We start from the raw sequence: 20,927 nt of genomic DNA, 5'->3' as shown, positions 1-20,927 counted from the left end.
GGACCTGAAATAATGCTGGAATAATGAACTCGGCCTTAAAGGAGCATTACAAAGACACGACCCTAAGAGTCTTGAGTTAAAGGTGTTGAGCTGTTTGCACCCGACGTGTCAGCTCGGCTTCGCTCTGGCTCTCCAGTGATGATGTGACTGGACTTACGCAGAGACGACGTAGAGATGTTGGTTCAAATCTGGAGTGAGCGGGGATGTTTCCTCAGCAGCCGCCGCTGGAAACCCGTGTTCGTGAGTCTTTATGTGACGCTGGGACATAAAGTTTCAAACAGGAAGTAGAAGCTGATCAGCGTTCGAACGCCGAGACGGTTCGGTGCAGCTCTCCTTAACGTCAACAAACGAACGTCATCCTGAACTTTGTGTGTTTTAGTCTCGTTCATGTGTTTTTATCGTATTTACACTTCCTCTCGTCCAACAGGCGAATATATTCTCACTTTGCTACGAGAAGTTTCAGTGTGACGAGTGTCTTTGTGCCGAGCGCAGAGACACTTCTTTAATTGCATAACTTCCCAATTTTGGAAACAAGTTCGCAGCCGTTTCTACCAGGGAATCGAACACACGCACACACACATAAACGCACGTGTCGTCAGCTAAATGCACTAAATGTTCGAACTAAAGTGCTTAATGAGAGAGATCTCCGGTGGAAGCTGCCGTTCTCCTGGGAACTGGACACAGACGATGGGGGGGGGGCAAAAACATGATGTGGTGATTAAAAGAAAGCGGCTCAAGTACGAGGAGCCTTTATTTTTCTGGGATGAGCAGGAATGTCAGGGCGCCACGCCGTGTCCTTCCAGAGACGCTTCACGTTTCCCAGCTCCCGTCCTCCCCCGTCGCTCGCTCCATGACTTCACTTAAGTACAGACAGAGATCGCAGAGGGACCGCCCGGCCGCTTTGGCTCGGCGGTCAGCAGTGTGTGTGTGTGTGAAGCTCAGCTCGGCGCGGTGGCCTAGCTGCTGCAGCCGGCGCCGCCGCCACAGCCGGCGCCGCCCGGAGGTTTGAAGCAGTCCTCTGTGACGCCCTGAGAGGCCAGCTCCGACAGAACATTGTCCAGGTAGTTGGGGTCGGGGTAGCCGTGGCCCGACAGGTTGGACATCATCTCAGTCTTGTGGTGGATGCCGTTCCACACCACGGTGTCGGGCTCCCCCGTGGTGCTGGACGTTCCCACGGTGAAGATGAGGCGCCGCATCCACGCCACCTTCAGCAGCTCCAGCACCTTTGGAGAGACACGGAGGAGCCGGTGTCAGTCACAGCTTTAACAGACACACTTCAGAGTGGAGACGATAAATCTGTTAGTGAAATTTCGAATGTTCCCAACTCTCACGCCCCTCCCCCTCTACCACCGAGCTCCTCCTCTCCCTCCCGTCGAGTGCTCGTCAGTGCATGTGCACCAGATTCCTGTGAACGCGCCCGTCTCTTCTCTCATCATTAAACAGCAGAGTACACGCTACATGGAGGTAGGCTGGCTAACTTACTCATAGATAGCAACTGCTAACGTCATTTAGCGTATGCTAGCTTGAGGCGTGTGCCTGTGATGTTGTAACATGTGTGAGCAGGGAAGGGGGGGATCTGTGGTGTGTGCACGAACTGTGATATGTGCTGAGAGGACAGGATGATACGGGCGTGGTGGGTTTTTGCAAAACAAACGTAGAGACACGATTTTTTTCTAAAACCGGATGCAGACAGTCGGCTTCAGTGAATCTGATCAAACAAATGTTGCCGACTGGGACTTTAAGAATATTTAACATTACACGTTTCAAATTTCATTTAGGGCACCCTCCCACTGTGCCTCCGTCCCGTGCCCCGTGCTTTAGGGTCCTTGTCCCCCCCTCCAGGCCCGTTTGTACTCACACTACCTGGGCCTCGGAGAATGCTTCTTGCTGCCTATACGTCATCACGCCGTAACACGTCACACGCATTGATGACGTCATGGCGATGCGTGGCTTTGTTTCCAGATCTTTCCGTAGACCTCAGAGTTTTTGTGCGTCTTGTCGACTGTTTTTGAATCTTTTCATCGACCAAATCTGCAGTAAACACTCCACCTCCGCATCACACCAACGTGAACCTTTCACCGCCAATGTTTGAAATGTCCGCGCATGGTCCCTCCTTCTTTTTTCTACGTCCCAACAGGCGCACAGGAAATGACCTCAGAACCGCCGTAGGCCTCATGCTCGTACACATGCGCACGCTCGTGCTCGTACACGTGCAAACGTGCTTTACAAAAGCCCACCTCTCCCAAACGGGCCGTGGACGGCAAGCGTGCCGCTCCTAGACGCGGTACACTTGCACTCACACTGGTCAAAGGAACCAGACTTTAGCTGTGAAACGTGCTGGGGCACGGTACGGAGGAACAGTGGGGGTGCGACCCAAGATTCAACGAGAAATGCTGAGTTATTTTTATGGCGTATAGACCTCCTGCCTCGCGGCTCCCCCGGCTCATAATTGCGGCCGCGTTGACGCATTGCTCCAGTGAACGGCAGCAGACGATGACACACTCATAACACACGGAGACTCGTCCCTAATGCCCCTCCTGACACGGGTAAACTGTGCGGATCAATTCTTCTGGATTGAGCCGTAGGGAACATAAGCGTCTGTGCACGTGTGCCTCTGTACCTTCCTGCCTTTGTCGTTGTCTGGTAGAAAGCAGAAGCGAGGGAAGCCTCTGCACGTGTACGGCTGCCCGTGGTTGGGATGCTCCGGGCCCTGCAGGGGGAGAGACAAAAACAGGACTGATGAAAGTGTAGAGTTTAATAACAGAGAGCTCTCGGAACAATACAACAAACTAATGACAGTCAGAGGCATCCGCGGACAAACGGCTCGATACAAATCTGATTCTGCTTCGTGTTTCTCTGGTTACGGACACGGAGAGGAACAGAAGGACGGCGTCACTGTGGAAAAAAGATCTTTGGAGAGTCTCAGTGACTGAGCTTCAGTCCTCCAGTCCTTCATTTACGGCTCCCTCCTCCAAACTTGTGTGTGAAAAGTCCCGCGCTGGTCCTTTTCCAACACCCGCTTATGAAAAACACCCTTAGACGACGTGAGCCTCCTGATCCTTTATCCAGAAGTAGAGCATGAAATTTAAACTTCCTTTCTCACATTTGGGTCTCTAACAAAAGACTACCCACAATGCAACACTCTGAAGGACTATAATGTGACTCCCACACTTTTAAATTAGAGTTTTGGTCCAGGAAGAGAAACCACTGTGCTTAAAAACCCCACGTTTATGTTCCCATGTTGCAGCGAATGATCCTGTAAAATAAAATCAGAGTGGTCGCTCACTGTGCAGACTATGATATGATAAATATCACTATTCTCTCTAAAATAACCCTTTTGGTTCACATCTATGATCATCATTCTGGTAAACAATCTATATTTACCCGGTATATGACATTGTGGAGGGCTTTTATTTTGAAATTCCACATCCAAATGTCCTGATAGTGTCCAAGTGACACTCTGAGGAGGTCTGCTGCTCACTGAAACGTGTTCTTTCTTATTGCATTTGACATTTTCAATTCATTTTTCCTCTTGAATACAGTTCACAGGCAGTGGTTGCTCATGTCATGTTTTATATAAACGTTCTTATTATTGTTTTTTTTATCGTTAATGGGTGAACATGAAAAAATTAGCCCTTCCCAGGCTTCCCCAGGTGCTTATAACAGCCGGTGGAATGATTTATTTATTATTGACTGACTGACTTATGGGCGACACGGTGGGGTAGTGGTTAGCACCGTCGCCTCACAGCAAAGGGGGTTCCTGGTTTGAATCCCGGCTGGGGCCTTTCTGTGTGGAGTTTGCATGTTGTCCCCGTGTCTGCGTGGGTTTTCTCCGGGTTCTCCGGTTTCCTCCCACAGTCCAAAGACGTGCAGGTGTTGGGTTCATTGATGACTCTAAATCACCCGTAGGTGTGAATGGTTGTCTGTCTCTGTTCGTCTCTATGTGTCCTGTGATAGACTGGCGTCCTGTCCAGGGTGGACCCCCCTCACGCCAGATGTCAGCTGGGATCGGCTCCAGAGAGATCCTGAGCTCAATGGCTTTTTTATCTGGTTACATTAAAGGTTAAATTAAAAAAAAAAAACTGTATTTTTGCCCGAGAGGACGCTGGCGTGACTGCAGTGTTGAGCACTGGGTGGCGTTTAAGTGATGAAACACATTTGCGGTACTGCGACCCCTTTTTATAGCTGCATTAGTTTTGTTTGTGTCCTGAGGTCAGAATGTTGTCGTTATCAGACGACTCCCCGTTGTGTTATTGTGAGGGACAGGATGTGGCGCTTGCCCCTGCTGCAGACGTACCTGTATGCCAGGCGGTATGCTGTAGATGATCTGGATGGTGCCGCAGTCTGGGTGGCCCGGCAGCGACTGAGCGATGCTGTAAATCTCCATCTTGCCTTTGGGCTGGGTGCCCGTCTTCTCTCCGTAGATTGTCTTACACGAGGGGCACTGCAGACTGCCGTCCTGAGGAGAAACACCAAACCAGACGACCGATGTTAGCCTGCTTCAACATTCATCGATCCAACAAAGACACTTTGGTTTTCTTTGGTTTCCCTCAACGAGACACTTTATCTCTGTGCTCATTAACCGGTACAGAGTACGAAGGTGTGTGTGTGTGTGCGTGTGCGTAACCTAACGTTTGTCACGACTAACATTAGGGTTAGTGGTCCACATTTAAAACTGCAAGTCTGGCAGATGGAGTTGACTCAGTCAATTTTGAATGTTTCCAGCTCTCACGCCCCTCCCCTTTTTACCACTGAGCTCCTCCTCCTCCCTCCCATCGAGTGCTCGTCAGTGCACGTGCAACAAATTCCTGTGCCCGTCTCTTCTCTCATTAAACAGCATGGAGTAAACGCTACATGGAAGTAGGCTGGCTAACTTACTCATAGATAGCAACGGCTAACGTCATTTAGCGTATGCTAGCTTGAGGCGTGTGCCTGTGATATTGTAACATGCGTGAGGGGGGAGGGGGGGCGGGGTCTGTGGCGTGTGCACGAAGTGTGAACTGTGCTGAGTGGACAGGATGATACGGGCGCTCTAGGTGCACGTAGAGGCTCGTTTCTTTTTTTAAACGGATGATTCATGTTGTTCTATCGGAGCAGAGCGTCGGTTTCAGGGAATATGATCAAACAAATGTTGCCGACTGCACGTTTAAAAAATACTTTAGATTTCCAGTCGTGTACCTTTGTTCCGTTGTTGTACATGGCGAGCATGCAGAGCATGTGCAGGGTGTGTCCACATTTGATGAATTTCCCCACAGTGCCGGGCAGGATGCTCTGGCCGCCCTCCTCCGTGGACGGCGTCTCGTAGCCGGATGGATTGGACAGCTGATCCATGCAGATGATGCAGTCCTGAGGGGGAAACCCGGGGAATGTGTTCAGTGTCACAGAATACAAACTTTCCAAAGTTTAAAGCCAGCGAGCGCTTACAGCCACAGGAACGACTTATCAAAATGCTAATCCCTAAAAACGCCGACTCATTTGCCTGGAGAAAACCCCAGAAATGACTTTTGTGACGTCTGGGAGCAAAAAAAAAACCCTCTCTGTGAAACATTTACCTCGTCTGGTGCTCCGGCAACGACCTCCATGTAGCGCTGAATCACCTCCTCGGGTCTCTGAGCGGAGACTGGGAGAGGGAGAAAAGAGAGAGAGAGCACAGTGATGAATGAGCTGCAACGGGCCGGACCCTGAAACGGGGATGCCGACAAACTGCCGTACGGAGAAGATGAGGCTCTGGTGAGATGAAAGGAAATTTCCTTCATGATATCGAGTCATTCACAAGCTCGGTTTAGAGGTAAACAAGCATCGATTCCTGCTCTTTCTACCTCAGCTACATACAAATACACGAGCTACAAGTTTCAAAGTTACAAGGATGTAAAACATGCAAACACGTTAAACCAGAGAGGGAGCTGATGCAGGACGACAGGATGAACCATGAGGGGTGGATACGGACATTTAGTGCGTCTCCATATCACACACACACACAAACACACACACACACACGCACGTCAAGTCTGTTTAGGAAGCAAACATCTGAAAGCTGAAATTAACGTTCAACTGTTTTGAGTTTATTGCTGCAGACGGCTCCATTTAACTCCAGACTTTGGGAGAAGTTGGGAGGTCGGATATTTGTAAAATTCACTGATGTTTCCAGATATAAACACCTTTTTTAGTTAAATGCTTTGTGTGTCTGATGCGTCCCGTGATGAGTTCAAGAGCAGGGATTCTAGTTAAAAGTGTCGGACAGCGAGTGTGCAGGAGGTGGACGTTCTGGTCGCGGCGATGCAGATGAAAAAAATCGGGCAGAAATGGAGGCGGCGATGGAGCGACGCTCGACATTTCAAATCCAATAAATCACCAGTACAGAACGGTGTGTGTTTGTGATGGCCAACAGTATAAACACCAGTTTAATCGAGGTGGAATCATCAAGGTTTTTGCATTTTCTGCTTGAACAATGACTTAAACGACTTAAATCGTGGGGCTGCAGCTAACTGTTGTTACTATTATTATTATTTTCTAGGTCTATGGTTTATTCAGGAAGCTGAAAATGACTCAAACGCATTCAATCGATTAACAGTTGGCGATTTAAAAGTCGACAACTAATCGATTAATCGTTGCATCTCTGGTCAAAACACTACTGAATCACCAGAAAACGTGCTACACTGTTATATAGTTATATGAAATGACCTGTAATGGGATAGAAGATGTCCATATCAACACACCCTCGCTAATCAATTAACAAAATATCTGCCGTTTAACACGATTACGATCGGTTCATCGATGCAGCAGTGGCTCCTGGGATATCTTCGTTATTAGTCAGAGCGTAGGATTCATACATTAAACACACAGGTTTTGATTTACACGGCTTAAGGCAGCGTTGCACACGACTGCAGAGAAGCTGGAAGGTTGTTTTAAGGGGGGGGGGGGGGGTAGTAGAGGTCCGTAACATCTGATTCACACGAGTCCGTTCAGAGCACCCGGGTCAGACTCATCTCCGCGTTTGACAGTTGCGCAAAAAGCAGCTGCAGAACGAACGTGGAGTGGTGTGAACACACACTATGAACACATGAAGACGAATGAAAGGGAGTTGATGCAGGGTGAGATGTCCCCCAAGCCTGTGGTGGTGGTGGTGGTGGTGGTGATAACGGGACCAAAAGAGAACGATGGAGGAAAAAGAGGTGGCGGAAGGGCCGGTGACGTGGTAGCTACCTCTCCTGTGCTGCCTCTTTGCTCTCCTAACTGAACTGCTGCTGCTGCTGCTGCTGCTGCTGCTGTGGGGCTTGCTGGGCCTGCTGGCTGGGGGGAGGAGAGGAGGAGGAAGAGAGAAAGGAGCAGGTTGCTGCTGCTGTAGCTGCTGCTGTAGCTGCTGCTGTAGCTGCTGCTGCTGCTGCTGCTGAGGGAGGGGGGCATTGGTGAAGTGCACGCCGAGTCCCACTGCTGACATCAAAATGGAGGCCATGCCTGGAGCAGGGTAGGGTAGGGTGGGGTGGGGTGGGGGTTGAGGTGGGATGGGATGGGGCGGGGCAGAGTGGGGCAGGTGAGGGTCGAGAGCAAGTGGAGATATGCAGGAGCAGAAAGGAACAAATCAAAGGTATGAGAAATGTTGCAGCAACTGATGCGTCCCTCGTTCACACACACACACACACACACACATCAAGTACAAACCAAAGTGATCACATTTAGCGTGTGGCCTCTTGTTTATTTCTCGACTCTGTTCTTGTGCGTCTTCTTTTTGATCGATCGGGCCTCCGTTGTAAAGTTAGCATTAATCCACGAGCTAAGTGAAAACCACGAGTTATCTTGGGCGTCTGGAAAAGATCCAGAGAGAATCGACGGTGCCCAGAAGCTGGAAGTCAGACGGATCAATCAGCAGACTGTGAGGAATGGTTTAACATGACGACAGCCACGTTCCCTGTGACAGAGCTCAGTGATGCAGACCCGGCACAGCCGAGCTAAGATCAACCCTGATCATCTTCAGCAGCACTATTCTGACATCTCCAAGAAAAGCTGAACGTGACGTGAAGTTACACAGGACCACCTCAAACTATCTCTCACCTCACAGTGACGGTGAGAGTTGCTTACGTTTGTTGAAACCTGACGATGTTGTTAGAATAGCGGCCATTTTGTCCAGTTTTAAAAAACGGGAAGCAGAACTCGATAGCAACATTAGCACAGACTCCGCAACGAAGGCACACAGCAACATGTTCTGTGTAGAGACTCTTCTCATGCTGCTGCAGAGGTTTGCTGTTATTTTCAGCAGCATTAATGGTTAAGAAAGACCTTTGAATGCCTTCACCGTACTGCCCCGAGCTAATCACTGTTAGCCACGTCCGGCTGTTAAAAACAGTCGACAAGATGCACAAAAACTCCGAGGTCTACGGAAAGATCTGGAAACAAAGCCATGCATCGCCATGACGTCATCAATGCGTGTGACGTGTTACGGCGTGATGACGTATAGGCAGCAAGAAGCATTCTCCGAGGCCCAGGTAGTGTGAGTACAAACGGGCCTGGAGGGGGGGACAAGGACCCTAAAGCACGGGGCACGGGACGGACGCACAGTGGGAGGGCGCCTCAGTCACCTACTGTATACTGAATGTTGTGCTTATGACGAGCAAATACGTCATCTACGTAAACTCTCCTCCCAGCTGGTGCTGCAGTATTTACCGCATTCCTTTTAACACTGGAGCTGAACTGCCACTATTGTTCATTTCTCTACATTTGGAGAAGACACCGCACGACTGACCTTCCACTCTAAATGAATCGCCAAAGTCACGGTGCGGTGCTTCGCACTAATGAGGTTCCGGTCCACCAGTTTCATCCGGGCTGATTGTATTGATTCAGTCGGCTTATCGCAGCCGAGGAACCCAGTTATAATTTGAGAAGTGTGCAGCAGAAGGGAAAGAAAGAAAGAAGAGTGAGCGTTCACTTTGCATGTCAATTCTGCCAATTTATGACAATTACAACACTGCCTGCCTGCTGACATACAGCATCACACTGCAATGCAATGTGTTGAACTGCAGGAAAGCCACAGCATTGAATGTGTGGCCTTGTGTCATTAAATCACAGGTATGAAATCCTAGCAGACGCCACTTTGTCATTATAAAAATAATACCCAAGTTCCCCTGCTGCACGGAGCGGGTCCCGGGTTATAAAGGGACCGAGCTCGGCTTCACAAGTTTCCCCCGAGACGTTAAGGAGGCGACCGTAATGTCCGACACGCCGACGGTAATACACCCACAGCGGCGCGTGCAGGATTCACTCATAGCACGGCGCCACTCGGGCATAAATCAACAACTTATTTCGCCGTTGAACACGTCGGTTCCTCTTCTGTGTTCACCTCAGGTGCGCCGTCGTCTTGAGCTCATAAAACTAGTCTGCCTCACCAAAACAAATACTCTGCCGGTGTAGTCATGTTAATAATTGTGTCACTGGTGTTTCCACCCACCTGAAATAACCATTTTACAGACAGGATGGACTGTTTTCACCTGTTTTTCTGTTTCCTCTAGTGCAGAAGCGCGAGTCCGACGTCATTATTTTGCAATGAACTGTCAGAGCTTATCAACGCATGCATGTTTACTTTACTGAGTATAGTGTTGGCTCTTGCAAATAGGTCCACCTTATTACTCCATAGTGAGGCTCTATAGCAGGGGTGTCAAAGTCAATGAACTATCTTGATGCGGAGGTGGAGTGTTTACTGCAGATTTGGTCGATGGGCAGCAAGAAGCATTCTCCGAGGCCCAGGTAGTGCGAGTACAAACGGGCCTGGAGGGGGGAACAAGGACCCAAAAGCACGGGGAACGGTGCGGAAGGACATTGTGAGTGCGCCCTAAGTGGTCTATTTATTTATGCTAATTGAAACAAGTAGAACTGCACACCAAGTGGCTCCCTGGTTGCTGCTCGGTGTGTGGATCTTTTTGATTAACGTGCTATGTGATATGTCTTTGATCGTGCAATCGTCCTATTGGGCACGAGGATCAAGTCAGATCTGGACAGATGTCCGTCCTCCACAGAGCTGGGTCTGCCTGACGTTCCTGTCTGTTATAGTGAAGGTTTTCAACGCCACCGTACTCTACGGGGGAATTGTTGGGTCTGTGTAAATCATAAATAAGTCATAGAGTGTGGTCTTTACCTACTCTGTAAAGTGTCCTGAGATAACTGGTTATGATTTGGCACTTTAAATAAGATTTAATTGAGTTATATTCTCCTCTTGTGATATTCAAACACGATGAAATGACAGCAAGATGGTTTCTGATTTTGCTGAGCTGCGCGTAATGAACAGGCAAAGTGTTTTTCAGTAACTCTGTGGGAGCTGAGGCTATTTTTAATTTAGGGATGTGCTGAAAGTTTCCTTTTTATTGCGAATAATCCAAATATCTTTGAGGAGGAGCTGAGAGAGAGCAGGGATCTCCATGATGCAACAAAGAGCCACGTGTGACGGCCAAATAACAGAAACGCACAGTTCATCTATGGGTGCACTCCCACTGTGCCTCCGTCCCGTGCCCCGTGCTTTAGGGTACTTGTCCCCCCCTCCAGGCCCGTTTGTACTCACACTACCTGGGCCTCGGAGAATGCTTCTTGCTGCCTATACGTCATCACGCCGTAACACGTCACACGCATTGATGACGTCATGGCGATGCGTGGCTTTGTTTCCAGATCTTTCCGTAGACCTCGGAGTTTTTGTGCGTCTTGTCGACTGTTTTTGAATCTTTTCATCGACCAAATCTGCAGTAAACACTCCACCTCCGCATCACACCAACGTGAACCTTTCACCGCCATTGTTGTTGTTGTTAAATGTCCGCGCATGGTCTGTCATTTTTTTTTCTTCTACGTCCCAACAGGCGCACAGGAAATGACCTCAGAACCGCCGTAGGCCTCATGCTCGTACATGTGCAAACGCGCTCTACAAAAGCCCACCTCTCTCAGACGGGCTGTGGACGGCAAACGTGCCGCAGTTATGCGCGGAGCGGTTGCAGTCACACTGGTCAAACGCACTAGGCTTTACCCGCAAAACCTGTTTTGGCCCGGTGCGGAAGGACAGTGTGAGTGCGCCCTATAAGGAACAGGAAGCATGCAAACGAAATGTGATGAGAAGGAAATACAAAACACGCGCGCTGATGCTTCTGCCAGTTATTGTACAACAGCAATAATAAGGTGCGGTTGAAGTGTTGGGCTGCGTGGGACATCCGTCAGGGACATGTAGTAGTTCACATCACTGATTTATATTTTACACCAACAACATCCAAAGTTATCTGAAATGCAATGGATCCGAGTTAATGCGTTCCCTTTATGGAGGCGTAATGGATTTCTTAGTCCCATCTATTATGTTGTTAAGCCTCCAGCCATCATGCAAAAACGCGGAGTCGGCTGGAGCTGTGGGACGACAGCTGTCGTACAGGATAAAGGCTGAATCCTGACGTTAATCACGCCTTCGCATCCGGGGCCAAACGCTGTGCACAGCGTGAGGGAGCTGGTGTCGGCTCTCGCTGAAAACAAGCCTGTGTGTGTGTGTGTGTGGTTTTTTATCTGTTCTGCTGTAACAAACGGGATGATATCGCTCGTGGAACGTCTGTCAGATGGTTCAAAGAATAAAAAGGGAAATTGTTTTATTGATACTTTTTTTTTTTTTAACCCCCTGTAGCTTTTTTGTGACAAGCTGGTCTTAATAAGGATTGGACAAAAATCGTGTAGTGGTTAGCACTGTCGCCTCACAGCGAGAGGGTTCCTGGTTTGATCCCAGCTGGGGCCCTTCTGTGTGGAGTTTGCATGTTGTCCCTGTGTCTGCGTGGGTTTTCTCCGGGTTCTCCGGTTTCCTCCCACAGTCCAAAGACGTGCAGGTGTTCGGTTCATTGATGACTCTAAATCACCCGTAGGTGTGAATGGTTGTCTGTCTCTGTTCGTCTCTATGTGTCCTGTGATAGACTGGCGTCCTGTCCAGGGTGGACCCCGCCTCACGCCCGATGTCAGCTGGGATCAGCTCCAGCCCACCAGGACCCCGAGGTTGAAGATGAATGAATGAATTTGTATGTCATGACGATCGTGACTAACGTGAATATCCTCACGAGTGACTTGACCAGTGAACTAGCTGCAGTTTACGTCAGTATTTCCTCGATTAATTTTGGCAAACCAAAGTCATTTTTACGGCTTTTCCGTAAAATTCAATAAATTAGTAGTAGCCTATTCAAAGTACGAAGCAAAGCACTGACACTGTGCCTCCGTACCGTGCCCCAGCACGTTCCCCGGCTAAAGTCTGGTTCCTTTGACCAGTGTGAGTGCAACCGTACCACGTCTAGGAGCGGCACGCTTGCCGTCCACGGCCCGTTTGGGAGAGGTGGGCTTTAGTAAAGCACGTTTGCACGTGTACGAGCACGAGCGTGCACACGTTTGCGAGCACGAGGCCTACGGCGGTTCTGAGGTCATTTCCTGTGCGCCTGTTGGGACGTAGAAAAAAGAAGGAGGGACCATGCGCGGACATTTCAAACAATGGCGGTGAAAGGTTCACGTTGGTGTGATGCGGAGGTGGAGTGTTTACTGCAGATTTGGTCGATGAAAAGATTCAAAAACAGTCGACAAGACGCACAAAAACTCTGAGGTCTACGGAAAGATTTGGAAACAAAGCCACGCATCGCGATGACGTCATCAATCAGGGGGGGGACAAGTACCCTAAAGCCCGGGGGCGCGGTGCGGAAGGACAGTGTGAGTGCGCCCTAACTTTTCCTGCCGTCCCGTGGCGAGCTCCTAAACAGACTGACGCTCACAGGACAAATGCAGAGGAAAAAGCACATAAACCCACAAACACTCCACTTAAAAAAAACCTGTGTGCTGCAGAAGAAGAGCAGAGGTTAGAGTCAGGAGTCAGGATGGATGGCGAGTGACCCGTTTTACCTGCCAGGGCAGAGCTGACGCTGGTGGATCCGTTCAGCTGCACGGAGATGGAAGGAACACTGCAGGACAGGAAACAAGCACAGGGACATTCAGTCAATAGCGAAACACAGCAACAATGAAGCCGGCCGGCAGGAAGAACTAAACAAAGACTCACAACGATTTCTGTTTCCAATCCACTTCACGCAATTAGAACACTTTAAGTACAGTGACGCGGGGGAAGAGCTTTGGCACCACATCAAGAGAGAAATTTAAAGCTGCAGAGGTTTATTTACCTTTTTACTTAAGTGGCTGAAGAAATGAGCCCGAGCAGCCAGTTAAACTAGGAGCTCCTGACACATAAACAAACTCACTGCATGACCACGATGCAACTAGAGCGCGTGACTCTCTAGTTGCATCTACGTGGTCAGCCAATGTGCTAACCGTGCGACGCAGCAGCCGTCACAGAGAAGACGTTTACTCAAGTGTAATGGAGCCGGTTATTTAGATCCACAACAGTTATTTCTGGTCATTACTTTTTACATTAAACAGTTTAGGCTATAAAAAGCCAAACAATAGTGCAAAACGGTGATTCAAAAATCTCCCAGTTGCTCGTTTTGAGACCGAAACACACAAACGCTAACGTTTACAATGATTTACAAATGAGCAAACAGGCTGAACAATGGGCCCAGTATCTTCTGAGGGCATGGGCTTTTATTGTGAAGGACTGAAGTTTGGTCCTGGATTTTTAGACAACATTGATGGGCTTTTATTGTGAAGGACTGAAGTTTGGTCAACATTGATGAACTTTTATTGTGAAGGACTGAAGTTTGGTCCTGGATGTTTAGACAACATTGAAGGGCTTTTATTGTGAAGGACTGAAGTTTGGTCCTGGATGTTTGGACAACATTGATGGGCTTTTATTGTGAAGGACTGAAGTTTGGACGACATTAATGGGCTTTTATTGTGAAGGACTGAAGTTTGGTCCTGGATTTTTAGACAACATTGAAGGGCTTTTATTGTGAAGGACTGAAGTTTGGTCCTGGATGTTTAGACAACATTGATGGGCTTTTATTGTGAAGGACTGAAGTTCGGACAACATTGAAGGGCTTTTATTGTGAAGGACTGAAGTTTGGTCCTGGATGTTTGGACAACATTGATGGGCTTTTATTGTGAAGGACTGAAGTTTGGTCCTGGATGTTTGGACAACATTAATGGACTTTTATTGTGAAGGGCTGAAGTTTGGACAACATTGATGGACTTTTATTGTGAAGGGCTGAAGTTTGGACAACACTGATGTTAATGTGGCCGACCAGTAGCTCCAGTGTTTACGGAGAGGAGATCTAAAGGGTTAGCACGCGGCTAATTCAGCGTGTTAGCGTCCTTTTGAGCGCTCTGGTTCACACAAAGATAAACCAGGCCAACTCTCTCCCCTCTCTACCCTCAGCCCGACCCTGCAGGGCGTCCGGAAGATAAAAATCTGCCCCCCAAGAGACGTCCTCAACTCATAACAGACGCACAGAAAATGACTACATGCAAATTGCATATATTGACCTGCTGCTATCAATCGTTTTGCACTACTATGCCGCCGTCTGCACTTTATTATTATTTTTATTATTATTGTTTTGTTGTTACTATAGCAGTTAGATAATTCATGTTGTGTCACTCACCGTTGTGTCTTTGTCTTGTCTAGTCTGCGCGTGGGAGAGTGAGAAAGGACATTTCGATTCCTTGTACGTCTCGTTCATGTGAAGAATTGACAATAAAGTTGACTTTTACTTTGATTTGGTTGCAAAGCGAAGAAGTTAGACTTTAGTTTAACTCCATTAAATGAACTCTGAACATTAGTTTAGTTTAGTTACTTGGTTTTAATTCGTTTGATTGAATTTAATCCCAAAAATGTCCGACTGGTGACACAGTTCTGCTGATATTTACTCTACATATCCCCTTCTGTGTGGAGTTTGCACGTTCATTGCGTGGGTTCGCCGGCTTCCTCCCAGAGTCCAAAGACAAGCAGCTGCTAATGATGACTCTAATGCACCCCTGACAGTGTGAATGTCTGTCTGTCTGTCTCTGTGTGCGCTGCGACAGACTGGTGCCCTGTCCACGGTGTAACCCCCAGTGTCAGCTGGGACCGGCTCCGGCCCCCGCGACCCCGTCATCCACCATCTGAGGTTGCAGATGATGGATTATTCATTTTCAGTGGTTGAAAATACACTAAATAAAAGCTAATTAGAGCCGAGGGAAGCCGTGAGTGAGCTGCATATTCATTGTGTCACTTCAGTGAGCAGTTCTTCTTTGAGAGCGTTCGTCTGTGCCGTTAGGAACGGGGGAGAGAGGAAGGCTGCGTGACACAGACAAGACTCGCAGGGACTGAGCCAAAGCAAACATACCGTCGCGGGCCCGACGCCACGGGCACTTTTTTATGACATTCCTGTTTCACGAGATAGAAGTCGGAGTGGAAACGGACGACAAAGACAAAGGAGAGGGGGAGGAAAGGGTGGAGAGGGGTCCCACGACACGCATCCCGGGTCGGCGAACTACTACGGACTAACCCCATCACAATCCGACGCACCAATCAGATACCGACCTTAACCCGTTGACACTGGTGGAGCTGTTCAGAAGCGGTGCAGACAGCTGACTGCCAGAGGAAGGTGGAGGCCAGGGGCTGCCCCAGGACATCCCCCCCACAGAGAGGGGTCTCCTCGGGTACGGCGAGTAGACAGAGGTGGGGTGAGCCGCCGCAGCCCGTCCCGTCGCTTGAAGACTGGGCCGGTTCAGACTGCCCGACGAAAAGGAATGTCGTGAGCGGCTGGGCATGGGTCCCGTGCTGCTGTGGCTCAAACACTGCTGGCAGGAGCAAGCGGGGCCCGAGGGGATGGCCGGGGGGCCCGAGGAGGCCAGCGGGTAAGGGAGGTTGCACTGCCGTCGGACCTGCCGCCTGAAGCCCGTCGCTTTGTTCACCTGGGCGAGGGACGTGAGATCCACGATGTAATTGTATCCGTGGGGGCCCAGGTCCGCCGTGCCTTGGCGGGCCCGATAGCTGTGCTCCAGGAGGATGGAGGTCCGGGTCTCATACGGAGTCCACCCTCCTTCGTCGTTGAGCCATTCCCAGTAGACCCCGCTGCCGAGGCCCGACGACTGGGCGAACAGGGACCGGCGAACTGACCGCGTCTTTCCTGCAATCAAAAAAGAACATTTTTTACTAAACGCAGTGAATTAAAACTACGTTTTGTGGAAAATAAATCCACATTTTCAGCTAAAAAGTGTGTTAAATTGAATATAAATACAGTTTTGTTCTCAGATTCGTGTGGTAATTCTTTTATCCGTGTTCCTGACTGCAGCACTTTGCTTATTGTTTATTTAATTTGAGTATTTCCGTGCAGCAGACACCGCGGGAAATCCCCTGAATGTGAAAACACACTTGGCAAGAAGCATCTTTCTGATTCTGAGACGTCAATAACGTAAACATCATAACACGGTTGTTATAAGCACTATTTTGTCTTTGTTCAGTTGCATTTAAATGACTTTGCACCAGTTAGCGAAGCGCAGCACATTTTGAACTACTTATTATTTAGGTAATTTAATTTATTGCTGCTTTATTCTTCTACTTCACTACATTTCAGAGCAAATATTGTACTTTTTACTTTACATATTCATATTAATGCAAAATGTTAACAAATAAAATAGGATACATTGTTATAGATTAAATACAATTCGCCCTGCCTTTACCAGCAGCAACATGAAAGTGATATTTACATTAATCTCAATATTACAATCCTGTATTACTGGATTATAATAGAGAACTTTTTTACTTTTTGTAATTTAAGTGCATTTTGAGGTACTTATTATTTGGGTAATTTACTTTAATGCTGCTTTATTCTTCTACTTCACTTCATTTCAGAGCAAATATTGTTTCTACTTTACTACATTTACTCTTATTTACTTTACATATTCACATTATTAATACAAAATAGGATATATTCTTATAAATTAAATATAGCTAGCCCGGCCTTTACCAGCTGCAACATTAAAGTGATATTTGCATTAATCTCTCAATATTATAATCCTGTATTACTGGATTATAATAGAGTACTTTTTGCAATTTAAGTACATTTTGAACGTAGGACTTTTAATTTTAACAGAGTATTTCTACACTTTGTCATTATTACTTTAGTTAAAGCTCCAAGTAATTCTTCCACAGCTGCTTTAAAGCTACAATAAACAAAACATAACATAAACAAACAAGGAATCAGCAACGTGACGGGTGACAGAAAGGTTGTGCGGACACGTTAGAGGACACAAAAGCATTTTACAGAGTCGTCTTGAATGTGCTAACTTCATTTTTATCATATTCACCACCAAAGTTATGATTTTTCATATTTCTATCACCTTAACGTGTGTGTGTGTGTGTGTGTGTGTGTGTGTGTGTGTGTGTGTGTGTGTGTGTGTGTGTGTGTGTGTGTGTGTGTGTGTGTGTGTGTGTGTGTGTGTGTGTGTGTGTGTGTGTGTGTGTGTGTGTGTGTGAGAATCATCCACAAGGCGAGTAAAACGATAAAAATGAAATATAGGATAAACAGATGACGTAAAAAGACAATACAACAGATTACACACAATAGATTTACACTGTGTGTGTGTGTGTGTGTGTGTGTGTGTGTGTGTGTGTGTGTGTGTGTGTGTGTGTGTGTGTGTGTGTGTGTGTGTGTGTGTGTGTGTGTGTGTGTGTGTGTGTAATAACAGTAAGAAATAAGGTTATGTGTCATATAGACCTTTTTAATGGAATCCCATTGCTAGGCAACAACCTGGTAACTTCCTGTCAGCTGATGTCATTCACATTCACTGCAACAGGAAATAAACTAGGACTGTTTGGATGTTTACGTTTACGTCTTTGCGGTGTGCATCTGAGTACCTCATAAATAAGTCATAGAGTGTGGTCTTTACCTGCTCCGTAAAGTGTCCTCAGATCACTGTCGTTATGATTTGACACTATAAATAAAATTGAATTGAAACTTGATAAACTACATTTTAGCGTATTTGTGACTTTTTTTTTAGCATGTTTCTTAAAAGGTAAGAACCAAAGATCACCCCAAGGCCGCCCCTGTTTACACAAGAGTGCTGGATACATGCTGTGTATAACATTATTATTATTATTATTATTATTACCCCCCCCCAACTGCTCGGGGCGCCGATCCACTGGCAGCCCCCTCGCTCTGACATCTCTCCATTAATTGCACGTATATAGGTCCTGTTTGTGTGTGTGTGTGTGTGTGGCTTGTGTGTGAGTGAGAGACATGTATAATAACAGAGTGAATTTCCCCTTGCGGGATTTATAAAGTAATTCTTCTTCCCCTTCTTCTTGTTCTTCGATTATCATTATGGGTATTGCGATTTGCTGCTGCTCATGGAGGAATTGTTGGGTCACTTTAAACCATAAGTAAGTCACATAGTGTGGTTTAGATCTACCCTGTGTGTAAACCAGGTGTAGCCAACCCTGCTCCTGCAGAGCTGCTGCCCTGCATGCTTTAGGATCCTCCAACACACCTGATTCCCATGATGATCACACCTCCTGCACGCTGCACCTGCTTGATAAGGAGCAGATCATTGGACTCAGGTGTGTTTGGAGCAGGGAGACACCTGAACCATGCAGGGCAGGAGCTCTGCAGGAGCTCTGCCCCTGAGGTAAAGTGTCTGGAGGTAACTGTTGTTATGATTTGGCAGGATACAAAAATGGATTGTATTGATTTAAATGTCATATCGTGTGTGTGTGTGTGTGCTCACCTGTGTCCTGCCGAAACTGTTTCAAGCTCGGTATGTCAATGAGATAAGGCGACAGGCTGGGGTCTGATTGTCCGAGGCAGATGCTCGTGGAGCCGGGTCCTCCTGGTCCTCCTCCTCCAGCACCACCACCACCACCTCCACCGCCTCCTCTCGGGCCCCGGGATGCTGATGCCAAACTCCGCTCGATGTGGCCGCTCACCTGGCCGCTGTAAGGCCGCCAGTAGCCTAGGTCATCCTGCCACTCCCACACGGCTATCATGGGCTGGGATTGCCCCACGGATCCGGAGGGTGTAGCCGAAACAGACGGCCCGTTTCTGGAGCCGTTCACCCGGGCACAGGAGCCAGACACAATCGCCATGTTCAAGCTAACAAGCTAACAACAGCTAGCTTCCAGTTAGCTGGCGGACCGATTGTGGCTACGACGAAGAAAATCCGTGAAAAAATGTCATTTTAGTCTCGTTAACACGCTGTGGAGGCAGCCTGGAGGTAGAGGGGGGTTATTAGAAAGCCTCCGTGGACATTTAGGGGCATGTTGACGGGGCTGAGCGGATAATAACGCGAGCTTTGTGGCACCGTTGCCAGGGTCGCTTCCGTCCTTCCTCCTCCTCCTCCTGCGGCTGCTGCCTTCAGGGACCGGCGCGGAAAATCGGAATTCAGAGCACGTTCGGTGGGAACCAACAACTCAAACCCGTAAACGCATCATCCATAAAAAGCGAGATAAACAAAAATAAAATAATAATAAAACATAATTAACAGGTGAAGTAATCAGACAATACAATAGGTAAATAATAAATAACTTTCTCCTTTTAGCTCCTTAAATATTTTACTGTATAACTGAATTAAGATGAGTTTGTTTTGTTTGGATTATTTTTTTATATCTTTATTTAATTGCCTTATTGATTTAATTTAATACTTTCTTCTATTTTCTATTTTCTTTCTCATTTATCTTTTAAAAGAAATTTGTAAAAAAAAAAAAAACAACCATTTAACTGTATCACTGAATTAAAATTAAGAAGAAGAATTACTTTATTTATCCCGCAATGGGGAAATTGAATTTTTCACTCTTATGAATCATGACACACACACACACACACACACACACACGAAATACACACACACACACACACACACACACACACGAAATACACACATGCACAAACAGGACCTATATACATGCAATTAATGGAGAGATGTTAGAGCGAGGGGGCTGCAACTGACCTGTGTGTGTGTGTGTGTGTAAAATGTATTAATCATATTTATTACTGCAGATTTACACAATTAATGGTGTGTGTACGCCTCAAATATACACAAACAGATACTGTACATGCAGAATGAAGCAATGTCAGAGGGACGGGGCTGCCCAGAGCAGTTTCAGGGTTCGGCGCCTTGCTCAAGGGCACCTCGGCAGTGTCCAGTGAAATGTTGCCTCTCCAGCAGTCTGATAAATATTGTTGAATAATTGTAAGGAATCCTTTTTGCCAAGCCTCTTGTGGGTTTTCTTTACTTTGTCTTTCAATTATAATCTTCCTCTTCTTTCAACATATGCAAATAAATAAAAAGGCAAGTCTATAAAAGTGTCTTTTAAAAAGCCTATGGATGTTCTCATGTGTCCAGGTCGTCGTTATCCGCAAAGCAATTTCAGTCAAAAACAACTGGACTGGTTGTTTGTGTAGGAAGACGTTTCACCTCTCATCCAAGAGGCTTCATCAGTTCATGTACGCATCTGACCAGGCTGGGACTGGACCAGGACCAGGCTGGGACTGGTCCTGGACCGGGCTGGGACTAGTCCAACTAACTGGTGTGGAGATCCAGGTATTTAACCTCTCACAAGGCCGATGATGTCACTGACACCCTTTGTGCTCCAAGTGCCCACGCCCGTCGTTAGAGTGACAGTCGTTGGTGGGCAGTTGGTTTCGACTTCGTTAGTGCTGCATTGAGTCTGAACGACAGTCGTTGGGGTCACCCGGGCCATGTGTGAACATTAGTTGGACCCGTCCCAGCCTGGTCCTGGCCCTGGTCCTGGTCCAGTCCCAGTCTGGTCAGATGCGTACATGAACTGATGAAGCCTCTTGGATGAGAGGTGAAACGTCTTCCTACACAAATAACCAAGTCCAGTTGCTTTTGACTGAAATTGCTTTGCGGATGTCTTTTAAAAAGTGTCTGTAATGAAGTCTCTGGTGCAGGAAGCCTTGGATCCATGTACCTGATAAACCAACCATGCTCCTGTGGTGTGTTTTGGTTATAGTGATTAAGAATTCAACCATCTCTTTAGACACCGAGGGTCTTTTTATATAATA

The 20,927-nt window shown here is 47.5% G+C and overlaps 1 protein-coding gene across 2 annotated transcripts in view; it reads right to left on the bottom strand.

Annotated features, from left to right (window-relative positions):
* dtx2 (deltex 2, E3 ubiquitin ligase) overlaps positions 1 to 19,236 on the bottom strand; it is a 21,731-nt gene extending 2,495 nt beyond the window's left edge. The window contains exons 1-9 of one of the 2 annotated variants that reach the window (XM_083927428.1): positions 18,631 to 19,236; positions 15,443 to 16,031; positions 12,877 to 12,935; positions 7,204 to 7,455; positions 5,553 to 5,620; positions 5,179 to 5,346; positions 4,298 to 4,459; positions 2,621 to 2,710; positions 1 to 1,223 (exon numbers count right to left, since the gene is read on the bottom strand). The exon at positions 1 to 1,223 is cut by the window's left edge and continues 2,495 nt beyond it. In XM_083927428.1, the coding sequence (XP_083783554.1) occupies positions 957 to 1,223; positions 2,621 to 2,710; positions 4,298 to 4,459; positions 5,179 to 5,346; positions 5,553 to 5,620; positions 7,204 to 7,455; positions 12,877 to 12,935; positions 15,443 to 16,031; positions 18,631 to 18,988 (2,013 nt within the window). In that variant the 5' untranslated portion in view covers positions 18,989 to 19,236 and the 3' untranslated portion in view covers positions 1 to 956. The remainder of the gene's footprint in view (positions 1,224 to 2,620; positions 2,711 to 4,297; positions 4,460 to 5,178; positions 5,347 to 5,552; positions 5,621 to 7,203; positions 7,456 to 12,876; positions 12,936 to 15,442; positions 16,032 to 18,630) is intronic. The other variant, XM_083927427.1, reaches the window with a different exon arrangement.
* Positions 19,237 to 20,927: the final 1,691 nt, after the last annotated feature.

Source organism: Echiichthys vipera (genome assembly GCF_963691815.1).
Source record: "Echiichthys vipera genome assembly, chromosome: 14".
NCBI lineage: Eukaryota > Metazoa > Chordata > Actinopteri > Perciformes > Trachinidae > Echiichthys > Echiichthys vipera.
The sequence above is the reverse complement of the archived record's forward strand: the minus strand, read 5'-3'. Positions and strand labels throughout refer to the sequence as shown.